At 37.3% G+C, this 18740-nt stretch overlaps 1 protein-coding gene across 3 annotated transcripts in view; it reads left to right on the forward strand.

Annotated features, from left to right (window-relative positions):
• TMTC3 (transmembrane and tetratricopeptide repeat containing 3) overlaps positions 1–18740 on the forward strand; it is a 63962-nt gene that overhangs the window by 17149 nt on the left and 28073 nt on the right. For all 3 annotated transcript variants that reach the window (XM_014544595.1, XM_014544594.1, XM_005872234.2), the window contains exons 3-6: positions 4708–4926; positions 6749–6848; positions 14379–14494; positions 14906–15078. In XM_014544595.1, the coding sequence (XP_014400081.1) occupies positions 4708–4926; positions 6749–6848; positions 14379–14494; positions 14906–15078 (608 nt within the window). The remainder of the gene's footprint in view (positions 1–4707; positions 4927–6748; positions 6849–14378; positions 14495–14905; positions 15079–18740) is intronic.

An 18740-nucleotide genomic window follows, 5' to 3' on the forward strand; every position in this document is an offset into this window, starting at 1 on the left:
CAAAAGCTCATTTCATTCTTATGAGGGTAATTTTACTTTGCCAGAAATTTTATTTTGAAGGTCAGTGTTAGTTGGGATTAAACCCTTGTCAGTTCGGGATTATATAGATTGGATTCTAATTTTAGTTTTATTATGTAACTAGAGGCCTGGTACACAAGACTCGTGCACTTGAGGAGGGGTCCCTCAGCCTGGCCTGTGCCCTTTCGCAATCCAGGAGCCCTCAGGGGATGTCCGGGTGACGGCTTAGCACTGCCGCGGAGGCGGGAAAGGCTTGCCATTGCTGCTGTGCTCGCCAGCCGTGAGCCCGGCTTCTGGCTGAGCGGAGCTCCCCCTGTGGGAGTGCACTGACCACCAGGGGGTAGTTCCTGTGGTGTCAGCCCCCTGGTGGTCAGTGCGCGTCATAGCAACTGGTCCTTCTGCCGTTTGGTCGATTTGCATATTAGCCTTTTATTATATTATGTAATAGCTGTGTGAAATAGGTGGGAATGCAGCTTTTAGATGGCAAGTCAGTTTCCTACTACTCTATACCTTGAGGATAAATAAATGAATTAATATATCTACATTACCTGGCACATAGTTGTTGAAACATAATATATAACATTTTGTTACAGTTATAGTTTGTCACTCATTATTCATGGCCTATCCCACATTTCTACATTTGGAAGCTTCACAAGCATAGGGATGGATGGACTCTCCTTTCTCTCATCACTAACACATAATAAGTATTTTTTCTTATTAAACTAGAGGCCCGGTGCACAAAATTTGTGCATGGGGGGGGGGTTGTCCCTCAACCCGGCCTGCACCCTCTCCAATCTGGGACTCCTCGGGGGATGTCCGACTGCTGCGGGATTGGGCCTAAACTGGCAGTCGGACATCCCTCTCACAATTCGGGATGACTAACTCCTAACCGCATGCCTGCCTGCCTGCCTGGTCACCCCTAACCGCTTCTGCCTGCCAGCCTGATCTCTCCCAACTGCCCTCCCCTGCCAGCCCAATCGCCCACACCTGCCCTCCCCTGCCAGCCCAATCGCCCACAACTGCCCTCCCCTGCCAGCCCGATTGCCCCAACTTCCCTCCCCTGCTGTCCCGATCGCCCCCAGTTGCCCTCCCCTGCCAACCTGATCGCCCGCAACTGCCTTCCCCTGCCGCGACCTGCCTCCTCTGCCAGGACCCGCCTCCTCTGTGTGAGGCGGTGGAGTCGCCGTGACCGGACTCCTCCGTGCCACGCAGAGCCGCAGGATCCCCAGGCCTCACTGTGTGAAGCAGCCACTGGGCCCCGCCTCCACTGTGCACGTAGCCATCTTGTGATGACGTCGCGCGTGAGGGCCACCTAGGCTTTTATTAGTACAGATAGGCAGACTCTAGCCCTGAACGAGTGGCTCAGTTGGTTGGAGTGTCGTCTCACACACTAAAAAGGCTGTGAGTTCAATTCCCCATCAGGGCACATGCCTAGGTTTCGGGTTCAATCCCCGGTCAGGGTGTGTATAGGAGGCAACCCATAAATGTTTCTCTCCTACATCGATGTTTCTCTCTGTGTCTCCCTCCCTCTCCCTCTAAAAATCGATAAAAACATATTCTCGGGTGAGGACTAAAAGACAGTCCTATATAATAAAAAGCTAATATGCAAATCAACTGAATGGCGGACCAACCAGTCGCTATGACATGCACTGACCACCAAGGGGCAAACGCTCAACGCAGGAACTGCCCCCTGGTAGTCAGTACGCTCCCACAGGGGGAGCGCCGCTCAGCCAGAAGCCGGGCTCACTGCTGGCGAGCACAGCGGCAGTGGCGGGAGCCTCTTCCCGCCTCCACGGCAGCACTAAGGATGTCTGACTGATGGCTTAGGCCTGAGGGCTCCCAGACTGCGAGAGGGCGCAGACCGGGCTGAGGGACCAACCCCCGTCTCAACCCTTTCCCAAGTGCACAAATCTCGTGCACCAGGCCTCTAGTAATAAATAAAATAAGCAGTCTCTATTTTCTTGCAATCTTGCTATTCTTACCCAATTCTAGCCTTTAAAAAATAAGTCTTTTGTTAAGGGAAAACAGTTTATTTCCCCTTGACCTCTATCATTTAATCCCCAGAGACCCTTAGAAGTAGGTGTCCATTTGCCTATCTTATGGCAGTGTCTTTTGTGATTTAATCATGACATTGAGATTTTTAACCTGAAAGGTTAGGGGTGGGCAAATTTTTTAACTCGAGGGCCACAATGGGTTCTTAAACTGGACCGGAGGGCCGGAACAAAAGCATGGATGGAGTGTTTGTGTGAACTAATATAAATTCAAAGTAAACATCATTACATAAAAGGGTACGGTCTTTTTTTTTTTTTTAGTTTTATTCATTTCAAACGGGCCGGATCCGGCCCTCGGGTCGTAGTTTGCCCACGGCTGGGTTAGATGATCAGATTAAAGGGCTCATGAAAGTTATACCATGGTATTAATGCTATATTTTATGATTTTCTCAGCTTTGCAGATGAAAATTTGATTTTGTGCGGAGCACCTGTAAGAGAATACCCTAAGAAACAATAAACCCAGAATGTATGAACAAATTAGAATAACAATTTATAGTGAAGAGTGTTGCTTCCTCTTATTTTCTGATAAACATGTTTTCTCCCTGTAGGGAACTGTGCTACTATGGAAAAATTATTCTAACTAGTATTTAGTTGTCATAAGGTTTTTTGACAAGCCTGGAATTAGCACTTTCAAAGACTTAATGATTGATGTTATCAAGTAATGGTAACCTGGAAGCTTGCACAGGCACAACCTTTATAATGATATTTGTACCAGTGTAGATCTTAGAGACACATTCTCCTGAGCTACATGAATACTACCACATTAGGGAATCATTAGACTCCTCTGGTGCTCTCATTGTTTAGATGAATCTCTTTAGTAAGCCCATTTTTTTAAATATGTAATACTCTGTTGATTGATGTTTTCTTGTATTGCAACCCTAGCTGCACATAGGATCTGCCTGGGTCACTTTAAAAATATATATTACCAAGGATCTACCCAAAACTATTAATTACAGTTATCTCAGAGTGGGATGCTGGCATCAGTATTTTTTGTCCTGTTTTGTTTGTGTGTTTGCTTTCTTGTTTTTGTGGGGTTGGGGTGGGGGCAAGAAGGGGCTGTGTAAGTTAGGTGCAGCCATGGTTGAGAACGACTGAGCTGTAAAGCCACACTCTCCTGTCAAGTACCTGTGTTAAGGTAACTTCTGCAGGTATCCTTTCTTACTTTGTTTTGCCATGCATATATGTAGATTTACATTATCTGCTTATTTTTTCATTATATTTGTGCTTATGTTTCTATTGCCAACTAATACATGAGTAATTTTTTCTTTAATATAGTTAATATAATAATGATCAGAATTGTCTTGTTTATAATGAAACTAGCTGTTTTACTAGATTTTCAGAGAAAATTTGATATATAAGCTGATGATTATCTACAACAGTGGAGTCTTATTAAGTAGAATGTTAATGATTTCTGTGAATAATTACTTATATTAACAATCTGTTTTTAGTTGTTATTACCTATGGCATATATACATCTAATAGACCTAACAAAGCAGTTATGTTTACTGCAATTAAAAATACCCATTCCCTGCCCCTTTCTTGCTTCATCCTTTCAACTGGCAAATATGTTCCAATGGAGCCACAGTAACATTTCAGGCACTCACAGTGTTTCTAGAACCTTTTTCTGCTTTTTGGTACAAATCATGTCAGTTTGATATAGTGCCTTAAAATAAAAGTTGTATGCCTGAGCTGAAATAAAAAGGATGTACAGTGGGGCCTTGACTTAGGAGTGTCCCAACTAACGAGTTTTTCGAGATACGAGCCGTCTCTTGGCCGATTTTTTGCTTTGAGTTGCGAGCTAAACTTCGGGTTATAAGCCAGCTTCAGATACCCCACCGCTAGTTGGCGCAGCGAACGTCACAGTGAACGCCACAACATCAGCCCAGCATCACTTGTCTCACTCGTTCACTTTAAGATTTGACATACGAGTAATTTGAGTTACGAGCTCCGTCACGGAACGAATTAAACTCCTAAGTCAAGGCCCCACTGTATAATTATTAGCCTAGCAGGAAAGAACATTCTAGGTAGACATCACGCATGGTGTGTGTAGTCAATACAAACAGAGAGATTAAAATGTTCCTAGTTCAAAATGGGCAGTGTTTGTTGCTTGTGCTTCCGTATGTTCTCTAGTAGGTATGAACAGACTGAAGTCTGTACCTACACACCCAACTATGTAAGGGGTAGGAGAGCAAAGATGCTGAGTGTGCATTCCCTTATATAAAATTACAAGAAATAACTAAGATAATATTTTATATAGTTTTCATCTGTGTGTTTTATTCTTAAATCTGACTTGATTTTGTCTTAGAGCAAAAATATTTCTGGTTAAATGTGACTTCTCATTTATAAAGAAATTTAGTACTTCATATAAAATTGGATGTATTGCTGTTGGAGGCTGCCATAGCAAAGGTGTCTATTCTCTTATTCTAAGAAGGTTTTGCTCTTGCATTACTCTCTGTGTAGTATTTGGAGATTTTCGGTGTAATATAATTCAGGTTTATACATTATGGACAATGGGGGAAGAAAAAGGAACATCTGTAATACTTTGAACAATAAAGAATTTTTTTTAAGTAAATGCAGTGATTAGTTTACCCCAAAGAACCAAGGTACTTAGTAATCAGTGATTGTTTTTTCCTTTTAGGAGAGAAGTCACAAGTCTTACCGTCCCTTAACAGTGTTGACATTTCGCCTAAATTATCTGTTTAGTGAACTGAAACCAATGTCATATCATCTCCTAAATATGATTTTACATGCTGTGGTCACTATAATATTTCTTAAAGTCTGCAAACTTTTTCTGGACAGCAGAAGTAGTGTGATTGCTTCTTTACTCTTTGCAGTACACCCAATACACACAGAAGCAGTAAGTACACTGTAAATTAATATTTATTTCATTATTTTTTATAAAGTCTACACTGTGATTATATGGTATATATTTTTAAGAATAATATTTAACCATGACTTTATTGTAGAATTTTAAATTACTGCAATAAGTCCTAACTCCCCACTGCACAGAATCTAACTTTGTACTACATAAAATTTTAAAATTTAAAGCAGCTTTTGAAACATAAACATTTATTATTGAAAAACAGGATCTAATCGTTCAGTCTTAGTAATATGTAAATGAATACAATTTTATTCTTTGCTAAATGTTTTATAAGTATAAATGTAAAATATTTTTTTAAATTTGGTATTGTTTTCTTTTCAAAGGACAGAAAATAATAAGGCAAATTTAAATAAGGGATGAAAATATATTAAAATATATGCAAACATGAACAGACATCCTAACAAGGGATGATACTCAGTTTCAAGTTGTCTGTTGCCATGTATTTCAAAACTGTGGGCTGTTCTTGCTATTGCCAATATGTCCATCAGCCCCTACCTACCAAGACATACTTCAAATGATAAATTTTTTTGTTGTTAACCTTAAAACTCCAAAATTGCCTCTCAGCAGAGTAAAGAGGACTCTGTTCAATTGCTTTGCAAAAAATTATGTTTAAATTCTGTGTATGTGTTGCAGGGGACTTGTGTCTCCCACTATCCTGAACTTTTTCGAGTCTAGCAGTTTTCCATACATTTACAAAAATGATAGGTTGTTTTAAATTTTAGAGTGAGTTCAGAATATTTTAAAGGGAGAGAGGCTTGGTGTTTTATATTTAAATTTTTAGAATTTAAAAGGACTTTAAAGTTGATTGTCTTTTTAAACTTTAATTTGCTGGCTTATTGTGAGATATAACTCATTGAATTTATGATACTTTTTTTTAGAACACTTATATTTTAAGAAAATATTTAAGAATTCCTTAAATGTTACCATTGAGGGAAGCTGTGTAAAGGGTACATGGGACCTCTACCTACTATTTTTGTAACTTTCTGTGTGTTTTTAATTACTTCAAAATATTATCCTATATAATAAAAGGCTAATATGCTAAGTGTCCTCCAACTGGTAGCTATGATGCACACTGACCACGAGGGGGCAGATGCTCAATGCAGGAGCTGCAGTGAGTTGGCAGTGGCAGTTCTTGGGTGATGCATCCTGAAATTAGAAAGGAGGGAGCCAATTCCTCACGGGACTGCGCAATTCCACTGTCAGCCATGGGTTATGTTGTTGCTGGGGCACTGTCAGCCCCGAATCTGGTTTACTGCACACTTGGGTTTATGTTCCACACCCTGTATAACAAAAACTTTGCAGAGTGCCCTCTCACACTCTGGGATCCCTCGGGAGATGTCGGAGAGCCAGTTTCGGCCTGATCCCCAAAGGCCAGGCCGAGGGACTCCACTTGCCAGAGGGACCCCATTCACTCTGCAAATGCCCTTCAAGCCACAGTGTCACCCCAGGTGCTGCTGGCTGGGGAGAGACCACAGGAGGTTGGCTCCAGGATGTGTCCAGCCTGTCTCACCCAGTCCCGCCCTGCCGGCCACCTTCTAACTAATTTCCTTTCAATGTGCATGAATCCATGCACTGGGTCACTAGTTACTGATAAAAGGACTTTGGAGTCACTGATAAATTTATTTTTATGGAAGATATACAAATTCACCACATGAGGGCACTCAAAGAATGTCTAAATGAAATTTTCACTTGAAAAGTTGTGGCAATTTAGTTTCTCGTTAGAGTGCTGTTGCTGTTATGTACCTTTAAGTTTTCAAGATCCTCTTCATTAATATGACCCCCTCCCTTCCCTTTATAGGTAACGGGTGTTGTAGGAAGAGCAGAACTTTTGTCGTCTATCTTTTTTCTAGCTGCATTTTTGTCTTATACCAAATCTAAAGGACCGAATAATTCCATAGGTAAATGACTTAACATTCAATTTTTTTCTGTAGCTATAAAACTTGATCAGGTAATTTTTATTTACTTTAGTGCTGCTTGTAAAACATATGCCACACTTGGGGCTTATCATTATATATTATTCTACTTTAGCATTATGGATATATGAAAGTATGCAACATTGTTAATATTACAGTTTCTTGCATGTAGTTTATATTTTCTCATGACTAACAGATTCTGTATGATCTAATTTTTAAAAATTTATTCTAGAATGTAGGAGTTTTTGGATTATTTTTAGTTCTGTCTGTTTTTTCCTATAAATGATATAAGTGTGTACCAATATTTCAGTTGTCTTTCTGTAAATAAATAAACACCTCTGAAGACTGTAAATTATATTATTAGGCAAAGTTAAAAGCCTATTAGAGTGTAACTTTTATTATGTGTTGATCATAATTCAGCTGTTCATTGAGTCCTTACCATGTGGCCTACCCCTGGAAAATGCTTTGTATGCAGTAGCTCATTAGTGCTGATAATGCCTGGCATTGTCAGAAAACAAGTTCCAAGCAATAAAAGTGACTTTTTAGGAGTTTGAACACAGTGGCGTGAAAGGGGCCTTAATTACAGGATATTGAGGAGAGGGAAGCAGGGTAACAGGTGGTCGGGGTACATAATGTCCTTAATCTGTATTTGATTGTTCTTAAAGTTTAACGCTGAGTTTTTTTCCTGCATTCTTAGAGAATTTTCTCACTATAGACCCAAAGTACCTATGATAAGAAGCCTAATATTCTGTGTATAGAAACTAAAACTAAGGTTCAGGAAATAAGTGACTTAGTAGAACAGCTTTAATGTCTTCTCAGATTTGTATAAATGAGTTTGCCTCCACTGCTATGCACAATACCTTCTTAAAACAGTTTGAGTGGCAACATAGCATGCAGATTAAGAGCATGGACTCCAGAGTCTAGTTTCACATTCCAGATCCACCATTTGCTACCTCCATTTACTTCTTTGAGTAAATTACTTAACCTGTCTGTGCTTTAGTTTCTTTGTCTGTAAAGTGTAAATAATAACCTTTCTTACCTGTTGTGAGGGTTAGATTGATGCCAGACAGCATCTGAGGAGGCCAAGGGAGGCCTCAATCCAATACCAAGGTCCAGGATCTTATCACTGCCCAATAAAGGATTTGAGAGTGTGATAGGAAGATTTAGCAAAGCACATTAGATTTATTAAAGTGATAGTACCCACTCAAGTGAGAGTTGGGCAACCTCAGAGAACAAGATGCCCCAGTGGGGGTCTGGAAGGTTTTTATTAAATGAGGGCAAGGTGGGCATAGGGTGGCTTGAGTTCTGGCACTGGTGGGGTGCCTGCCGAAATGGCTCATCTTCATCCCTCTTTTCCAGGTAGCAATTTCTTTTTTTGGTCCTCCTAATACTGTCATGGCAATTCGGGGGGGTAAGGGGAGAGGGCCCCAAAACGGTAATGCAGATTTATGATAAAGATATTACAATGGCCCTATTGGTCACTTTTAGGTCAATAGGCTGCCAAATTTCGGTAAGACCAGTTTTGTTTGTCTTAATTACAGGATATTGAGGAGAGGGAAGCAGGGTAACAGGTGGTCAGTGAAGATTACATCTATGATATTCCAGCCAAGATGGAAAAGGGGGGGTGGGGTGGGGCCAGAGCTTGAGGCCTTTTTTTTTTTTTTTAAATATATTTTATTGATTTCTTACAGAGAGGAAGGGAGAGAGATAGAGAGTTAGAAACATCGATGAGAAGGAAACATCGATCAGCTGCCTCCTGCACATCTCCTACTGGGGATGTGCCCGCAACCCAGGTACATGCCCTTGACCGGAATCGAACCCAGGACCTTTCAGTCTGCAGGCCGACGCTCTATCCACTGAGCCAAACCGGTTTTGGCAAGCTTGAGGCCTTTGTTCCTTGTTCTCACTTCCCTGCCTCAGGATGAGTTAAATGTGTAAGGCATTTAGTACATGGCTCATAGTAAGCAGTGTACCTGTTTTCCCTGTTGGCCTTCATGCAGTCAGAGGTAGTACAGTAACTAATATAGAATTTCCTAAGTAAAGCATGAACAATAAACTTAGAAAATACTGTGACCTACAAGACCACGATCAGGCTCCTGCCTACCTCTTTAACTCTATTTCCTTGCCATTTTGCCCTGCCTACCTTCACTATTAACAAAGAGACCTTTCTCTTCCTCAAATAGGTGAAGCACCTGTGTATACTTGCTATTATTCCCTCTTTTTTGAATTTTCGTCCCTTAGATCTTCACATAATTGTCTTATTTATATTTTTCTTTATATCATCAGGCCTCAGCTCAGCTGTTTCCCTCTTAAGGAAACCTTTCCTAGTCTAACTAAAATAAACTTTCACTTTCAGTCAAACCTCCTTTGTTTCTCAGACATCTCCCATCTTGAACAGTTCGATCTCAACTGGCAAATCTTGCATGCTGATACCTGTATGATCAGTCACGAGTTTCTCAGGCAACAAAGGAGAGAATGTGAGAGTATCAGTCAATTTACCACTATTAACATCTCAGGATATTGTGCTGTGAATATTTTCTTTTTTCTTTTTTTTTTTGCTTTTGTTGCTACTTATTATAAAATTTTCATTTTTTACTGTACATTTCATTTCATTTTTGTTAAATTATCATATCCTTTTTGTTTTTTAAGTGTTTACTTGTGGATTAAACAGTAAATTAGACATCTATGATATATAAGAAAGGTTAAAATGGAATCATTTGGGGGTCTGGATCAGATTAATTCAATTTTCATGATTTCTAATGGGAAAAAATGCTTTGGTTTTTGAACAGCCTTCCAGAATTAAGTTTGAGAACCAAGGTTCCACTGTATTATATTTTGTATTCCTCATAATTTTACTTGGTTCTTTTTAATGATTTCCTATCCTGCATAACTCCTGTATCTTCCCTTGTTTCCTTTAGAATTACTTACTTTAAATTATTGGTCTATCTTTTCAAGTAATTCTGCTTTAGTAGTATATGTTATTATGTTTGTTATCTCTCTTTTACGACTGTTGTATCCTCCAGATATCTACTTATTTTGCCTTGTGAGCTCAAGCCACATGATGTCCTAAAGTTACTGATCACTGTGTCTGTTAAGGAGAAAGGGTCACTCTTTCCATCCTGTCATTAATGAAAACCCAGGGTGGAGAGCTTCAGGTTCCTCAGGGTCTTTGTTGCTCTCTATTGTTGTTACCATTCTACCAAATGCCTCCTCGGTCTCTTAAAAAGAATCAGCATTGAGAAGAGGCCAGTCTACCCTTCTTCTGCATTTAGATGGGAGATGTGTGGAAGTGACTGCCTAGGGGTGGTTGGTCAACTTATACCTTTTTTTTTTTTACAGCCGTACTTCCCCTACTTTTCATTTAATATTATAAAATAAATAAATAAAAACATAAAGGACAAGATAAAATACACCCGTATCTCCTTACTATTATTTTACAACACTTCCTATATCTTTACTGAAACCATTTAGTCATGACCTACAGACATGGTTCAGTCAGCAATCTTTAATTCCATTCTTCACTGCAGTCACAGCAGAGGTTGAAGCATATTAGCTCAATATGTATTAAAAATTGAGTCATTTTATGCCAGTATATCTCCAATTCTACTTTTTCCCACTTCTATGACTTAGTGCCTAGAATGGAAGCAATTAATGAAACTGCTATGAATTTTAGCAAGAAATATTTCCTTCTGATAATTTTGATAAGTCAAATTGATCTTGAGTTTAAGCATTTATTCCAAGAGAGGAATGGGAAATTTAATCTGCCCCATTAACATTAGTCTTTTTTAGCCACGAGGGCAGAATTTGATTTCTTGGGGCCAAAGTGTGTGAGGGTCCCCTCCAGTTATGAGTTTAATAGTTACTGATAATATTCCCCTTATTCCAGCTGATGTTCCCTTCAGATCTGTTGCTGTTGCACATTTGGTTTATCAAACTGTTTGACAAAGTTCAGAATGCTAAGACCCTCCCAGTACCACAAAGACACTTTGAGATCCTGCCAGATAATCAGAGAACAGCTGACAATCATGGAACAGTCCTATAAGGTTCTGGAGTATTTACTGGGAATTTCCTTTTGGTCTGAGAAAATATCAAACTATCTTATAGACTTGACCTCCTTCCTCTTCCTCCCTTCTTCCACCTCTTCTTCATTTTTATCCTCCACCCAGCCTCCCTCTCCTTTCATCTCCCAAACTTATACTTTTAAAATAAAATCTACCCTCTAACCCAGCAAGACTTCTGAAATGCTCTGATTTAATCCTGGGGATGCCCACAATCTGCAGATTTCTACAGTAAAGGAGCACAGTAGGATCTACCCAAGACAGTCAGGATTGGCTACAGCAGAAGTTATTAAAGGTGTTTTTTTCCTCTTATGCTTTAGATTCAGTCCCTCATAGCACCCCACAGACATGTTAGGGAGAACCTTCAGTCCCCAGGAGTTAGTTTTTTTTAGGGTTGTTTGTTTTGTTTTTGCTTTTAAATAGCTTAGAAGCCTTAGCTCCTCTCACTTAATTTTTTTCTAGGGTTTTTGCAGAAGAGGCCAACAGGTCAACAGGTTATGCTAGTTTATCACTTGACCAAAACAAAAATCAAATTATGTTGCTTTTTATCCCTTTATCCCGCACTACTCATAAGGGTCATTTCTAACCTGAAAATACATATTTTTCTTTTACTTCTTCATTGTTTGTTCTCTCACAGTAAAATGTAGCATTTATTAAGTTAGATATCTTTATCTCATTTTCTATCTCCATTTCCTAGAGTGGTTCCTGGTACACAGTAGATATTCAGTATATACAGGTATTTACTGAGGAAATGGTCAAGTGAATAAGTGTATTGTATAGTTTTAATATGTTTTTTATTGATTTTAGAGAGAGAGGGAGAAACATCAATGATGAGAGAAACATCAACATTGATCCCCTGCCTCCTGCACGCCCTTTGCTGGGGATTGAGCCCACAGCCCGAGTATGTGCCCTGACCAGAATTGAACCAGTGCCTTGGTGCCTGAGTCGATGCTCAATCATTGAGTCACACTGGCTGGCCTAAATATATTATATTTTAAAATCTAATGGATAAGATGCTAAAACCTGCGTGGACCTCTCTCTGTCCTTTTAAACCATGTGAGACTACAGAGTTGTGTCATCACCTCCATTCTATCTAATGTATGTTTTCCTATGCAAAGATTTTCATTTCTAAGTTATTTGCACCCCACACCCTTTTTGTAAGCATGATCCATCCCAAGGCCTTTGCACTTGCTTTTCCATTACTTTAAGTTTCTGCTTAGTCACCAGTAGCACTACTCATCTTCCCCACTCCTTTTTATTTCCCTTCACCTTCTATTTTTCTCTATAACACTCTGGTCACCGGTCAGCATTTGACAAAATATATCTTTACTTGTTTATTTGATTGTTATCATGCTCCCTCACAAAATGACTAGATACTTAAAATAACTAGTTGAATACATGACAGCTGAAATTATATATCTCTACATATTTGATACTTACAATTCTTTCTTTTAATGTGTTGTTAACTTACTTAGTAGAGGTACTTCTTTTGGACAGAATCATACATGGTAATTTTGGCTACAGATACCTGACTATAAAATTCAAAATGTATCTGTTCATACAGCAATTTAGTCACCGAAGGTTAAAAGAACTGAAGTAACTGGTTTTAGTAAAGCTTTTGCCTGTTTTAGAGCTATTAGTTGCTGAGAGTGAATCCAACATTGTGGAAGACAACTGTTTGCTTTCTCTTCCTTGGAGTGGGAATACAAGTTAGTAAAAAGTTCTGAGTTTAATATTAAAGGAGGAAGTTAAAGTCATTGGCTCCTTGTTGTGCATTACCTTTTAAAAACTCCAAAATTCTTCCTCAGTTTAAAAATGGGTACAATTACATCTGCCTTCTTATGCCATAGGGTGATTTTTGAGACCCAATGGAATAATATATGCTAAACTGGTCTTATAAACTGCTTAATATGTTTTTAAAATATCTATTTTCAAGGCCATAATTTTCCAGTAATTGTTTATATGTATATGCATCCGGTCATACTATTCTTTATTCCATTCTTTCCTTACTCCTTTATTCATACATACCCGTTTCCCAATTTTTCCTTGTCTTATATATTCTTCACAGTCCAAATTTAGGTTCAGCTTGTTTTGTAAATAATTATCTACTGATATTTTCCTTTATGAATTTCTTGTTGAATTTAGCATGATATTTCAGTCCTTGGTATAATTTGTTTACCAATATTTTTTTAAATATTTTTATTGATTTCAGAAAGGAAGGGAGAGGAAAAGAGAGATAGAAACATCAATGATGAGAGAATCATTGATTGGCTGTCTCTTGCACATCCCCTACTGGGGGCCGAGCCCGCAACCCAGGCATGTGCCCTTGACCGGAATTGAAGCCGGGACCCAACGCTCTATCCACTGAACCAAACCAGCTAGGGATGTTTACCAATATTGATGGTTTTGGCCTGTATTGTAAAGTATTCTGACAATTTTTTCAAGGAACAAATACTATTATACTTAGTATCCCCAACAGTGTTTTGTTTTTTTAAGTTGTTTTTACTTTCAGTAATTTTAATCTATAGAATATACATTAAAATTAAAAACAATTTCAAAAATAGATGAATTTCTATATTAAGCCTAAGTCTAAAGAAAATATATTAGATACATGAGTTGTGTTATTATTTCCTCCTGGTTATAAGTCATTTATTTGAGTTTTTGCTTTGATTAGTATTTTTAATGAGGAAAAAATGAGGTCACACATCATACTACCACTTTTTTTTAACTGGAAGAAATGAAAGTCATATTTCCAGTAAGAAAACTGAAGCTCAGAACAGTTGCCCAGTGTCACAAAGCAAGTTATTAGTAGATCCAGAATTACTCTCACAAGTCATTGTTCTTTAATTAAATTATTACTGAGTAGTAAACATTTACTTAAACTTGATGTCGATTTTCATTTAAATAGAACTTATGAGTATTTTATTGTGAATTTTTAAAAGAACAGTATTGATTTATATTCTTACTATTAACCTGTTTCAGTTTTTCTAGTCTTTTTAGTAAGAATGGTATTCTCCCTTTCCTAGTAGTTTTTAGTTTCAGGTTTTTAGTAAATGAAGTATGTTTATATCTGTGTGTAACTTTAGGTATTTGTCTTTATTTCAAATTGATCATTAATCATGACATTCAAGCTTGTAAGTTTCTCTTCTCCAAATTGGCCACCCTACATTTGTTTTAAAAGTTAGTATTTGGTTAGATAATCTTTATCTCCACAAAAACATTTTAGTTTAAATTATATAACTTGATGTTTTATTTTTAATGTTCAAAGCATAAATTACTTATACTGGTACATTTTAAAATATAAAGTGTAAGTCATTGGGAAATAGCACAAATGTGAATATAGAATCACAAGTAAAGTTTTTGAATAATGTCTAATAGTTGTCTAACTTTAAATATCCTTTTGTGATATTATAAAATTTTTTGTGGCGTTTTATATTTTTCTGTTCTTAAATTGCAGTATGGACTCCAATTGCATTGACAGTGTTTTTAGTGGCTGTTGCAACATTGTGTAAAGAACAAGGAATAACAGTTGTGGGAATTTGCTGTGTGTATGAAGTATTTATTGCTCAGGGGGTAAGAAGAAATATAAATTTTCTTGATGCTCTCTTTTATCCCATTTGGATCTGATTATAATAAACTTACTTTCTAAATGTATCATTATGCAAATAAATCTGTTGACCAATAATAATAATAATAATAATACCAAATTTTTTCAAGAAACAAGCATGTTTTCCCTCACACCACTGAAAATTATTAACATTTTAACACCTTCAGCTTTTTAAGGGCTGCTTTTTAAGTTTAAATAATGGAATTGTAGGCAATTTGGAATACTTTACAATAATACTTTACAGTTCCACAAATTGTTCCATATCGATTTTATAATTACAGTCAGTTTCTATTTAATCTTGCATTTAGAAAGTACTACATTGTTGAAAACATTGTTGTACATGGTTATTTATTTAAAACATTTTTTTTCTTTTCCAGTATACTTTACCATTATTATGTACTACTGCTGGACAGTTTCTTCGTGGCAAGAGTAGTATTCCATTTTCTATGCTGCAGACATTAGTAAAACTCATTGTTTTGATGTTCAGTACATTATTACTGGTTGTGATTAGAGTACAGATTATTCAGTCTCAACTTCCAGTGTTCACCAGGTATGAATTTCTGTGTCGTTGTTGTTGTTTTTCCATCCTTTTAAAATTAACTTTAGGTTTTAAGTGATTGCAAATATTCCAGAAAGTCTTCAGGGTTGTTTTTTTTCTCATTGCACCTTTTTTGTTTTATAAATCTTTTGTTTTTTAATTTTATAAATCTTTATTGTTGAAAGTATTACATATGTCCCCTTTTCCCCCCATTGGCCCCCTCCAGCCTGCCCTCGCCCTCCACCCCAGGCCTTCACCACCCAAGTCTTCAGTTTACATTGAGGTTTTTAACAGCTTTCTTAAGTTGTAATTAATTTTTTAAACCTGCATATATTTAAAATGTACAAATTAATAAATTTTGAGATACGTATACACTAATGAAACCAGCACAGTCAAGATACAATGACCCTCAAATTGGTGAAGTATGAAGTCTTCTGTATTAATGGTTTTTGTCTACTTGTTCTATTAATTATTGAGAGAAGGATGTTAAAAATCTCAGACTATAATTGTAGGTTTGTCTGTTTTCCCTTTCAGTTTAATCTTTGTGTGTGTGTGTGTGTGTGTGTGTGTGTTTAAAAGCTCTATTAATGTGCATAAATATTTTAGGTTGTAATTTTCTTTTAGTGAATTGATCCCTTTATAATTATTAAATGAGCTTCTTTTAGTGTCACATAGTTTAACTTTTTCCATCCTGTTACTTTTTAATCCATCTATATTTTTATATTTAAAGTGGATTTCTTGTAGTCTGCATAGAGTTGGGTCTTTCTTTTTTGTTTGGTCAGATTATCTGTCTTTTAAATGAAGTTTTTCAGTTACTTACCTTTAATATGATTATTGATATAATTTGATATAAATCTACCATCTTGCTCAAGTAGATCTTCTACTTGAGCCTTTTTTGTGTGTTCCATGTCTCTACATGTTTAATGTTCCTGTCCACTAATTTTATCATGTGTCATTTCTTATTCAATTTAGATTAAATGATTTTTCTCCTCATAGATTATATTTTTCAACTTCTTCACGTGCCTGGTAATTTTTTAATAGATACCATATGTGAAATTTACCTTAATGTTTTTCTATAAATAGCATATACCCTGTTCTGAGATGTTCTGAAAAACATTACCTTAATGTTTTTCTATAAATAGCATATACCTTGTTTTATATATATAAAAAGTTTCATCTTCTAGCCTTGCTTTTTTTAAAATTGATTTTAGAGAGGAAGGTAGAAGAAGAGAGATAGAAACATCAATGATTAGAGAGAATCATTGATTGGCTGCCTCCTGCACACCCCACACTGGGGATCAAGCCCACAACCTGGATCAAGCCAAGTCCCAGTCCATAGGCTGATGCTCTATCCACTGAGACAAACCGGCTAGGGCTGCTCTTTATTTATTTATTTAATTTAAAGGAATAGACTCAGACGTTTTTTAAAATATATTTTTTATTTCAGAGAAGAAGGGAAAGGGAGAGAGAGATAGAAACATCAAGGATGAGAGAGAAACATTGATCAACTGCCTCCTGCATGCCCCACACTGGGGATCAAGCCCACAATCCGGGCATGTGTTCTTAACCAGAATCAAACCCAGGCCCCTTCAGTCCACAGGCCAATGCTCTGTCCAATGAGCCAGACCAGCCAGGGCTAACCTTGCTTTTTTAAGCTTTGTTTCGTGAGATAACAGTAGTGTTTCCTTAGGGCTAATATTGCTCCACTTCTGACACATGACCCTCTGACTACCACATGGACTGTGAATTGTAAAGATTTCCACTCTGGCTGCTGCTGAGAAACTGTTCCCAACTCTGTATGATATTTGGGGATTTTTCTGTCATCCTTTCAGGAGGTACTGTCCTATTTGTATTAGTTTTCCTAGAGCTGCTATAACAAATTACCAGAAATTGGGTGGTTTAAAGCATCAGAAATTATTCTCGCCATGCTGGAGGCCAGAAGTCCCAAATCAGGGTGCGGGGCCAGAGTGATTTCCTTCTGAGGTCTCTGAGGAAGAATCTGTTCCATGCCTCTTTGCAAGCTTCTGGTGGTTGTTGACAATCTTTGGCATTCCTTGGCTGCATCACTTCAATCTTCTTTACCTGTGTGTTTCTCTGTATTCTCTGCTTCTTGTATAACAATAGCAGTCACTGGATTCATCGTCCAGCCTAATCTAGTATTACCTCATATTAACTAAAAACCCTATTTCCAAATTAAATCACATTCTGGGGTGCTGGGTAGTCATGAATTTTCGAGAGACACGATTCAACCCACGACACTAACCTTGAGTATTTCTTCAAGTTCTCATCAGTATTGAAAACTGGAGAGAGACCCTTTATAGATCTCCTGAGTCTTCTTTCTCAGCACATTTATTCTTGATGATATTCTGCTCACTAACTCTAGATCCCTGGACTCTGCCTGGGTTCTCCCTCACAAACTCTCCCGGTAGGGCTGTTTTTTTTTTCTCTCAGATATTACTGTCCTTCTTTACTTGATATTCAGTGTGTTAAAAAAAAAAAAAAAAAAAAAGCTTTATAGCCCTAGCAAGTTTGGCTCAGTGGATAGAGCATCGGCCTATGGAACAAAGGGTCCCGCTTGGATTCTGGTCAAGGGCACGTACTTGGTTGCAGGCTCTCCCCAACCCGGGCCCTTGGTCAAGGCTTGTGCAGGAGGCAACCAATCGATGTGTTTCCCTCACATCCATGTTTCTCTCTGTCTTTCCCTCTCTCTTCCCCCCTCCCTAAAAGTCAATGGAAAAATATCCTCGGGTGAAGATTATAAAAAAAAAAAGCTTTATATGTTTGTCCAGTTTTTCAGTTGTTGAAGGCTACAAGCAAAATTTGCACTGAATTTTAATAATCTACATGTGACTTTGTACTGTTGTAACATTTAACATTTTTTTCCATTTCACCTTACTTGGCTAAAATTTAAATGAATTTTATTTACGTGGCTGACATTATAAGCAAGAACTTTTTATTTATTTATTTATTTATATATTTATTTTAACAAAAGGCCAAAATAGTGTTCTTGTTGCTAACCATGATAAAGTGCATTGCTTTTCAGAATAAATTTTACTCAGATAATTCTCTTGTGTCCAACACTATCTTTTTCATTAAAGGATAATTATTTTTTAACTTCTTGAATATTTACCTTCAGGTCTAGCCATGCAAAAGTGAACAACTCATTTAAGTATTAAAGTATGGGAAATAGATTGAACTGTAGATAGATAGTTTGTTTTCTTCTTCACCCCTTAGTTTCAATGCTTTTATTCCATTTATCATTTCTTTTAGAAAATTTGATATCTTGTTTCTAACTCTACAGTATGAAAATGTCTGAATGTATTTGTTTTGTGTGTGTATATATGTGTGGCTGAGTGTATGGGGTATGTTAAATATAAGTATATATTTGTGTGTGTATATGTAAATGTTATTCTGCTATCTTACCCTATGAAGTTGATTATAATATGATTTAATTTGCTTTGACATGCTCTCTTTCTCTACAGTTCAATTATTAAATCAGCTATCCTAAATAAGTTGTTCGTTATAATAAATGAACTCTGAATAGTGGATTACAGGAAAAAAACACAGTTTTGTATTCAGTTCTGTTGGTTATTTAAGAATTCAGGCCCTAATTCTCAAGATTTATTACTTTTCACATATATAGATATTAAAATATTTTTTTAAAAATTTAAATG

Source organism: Myotis brandtii, unplaced genomic scaffold (assembly GCF_000412655.1).
Source record: "Myotis brandtii unplaced genomic scaffold, ASM41265v1 scaffold371, whole genome shotgun sequence".
NCBI classification, from domain to species: domain Eukaryota; kingdom Metazoa; phylum Chordata; class Mammalia; order Chiroptera; family Vespertilionidae; genus Myotis; species Myotis brandtii.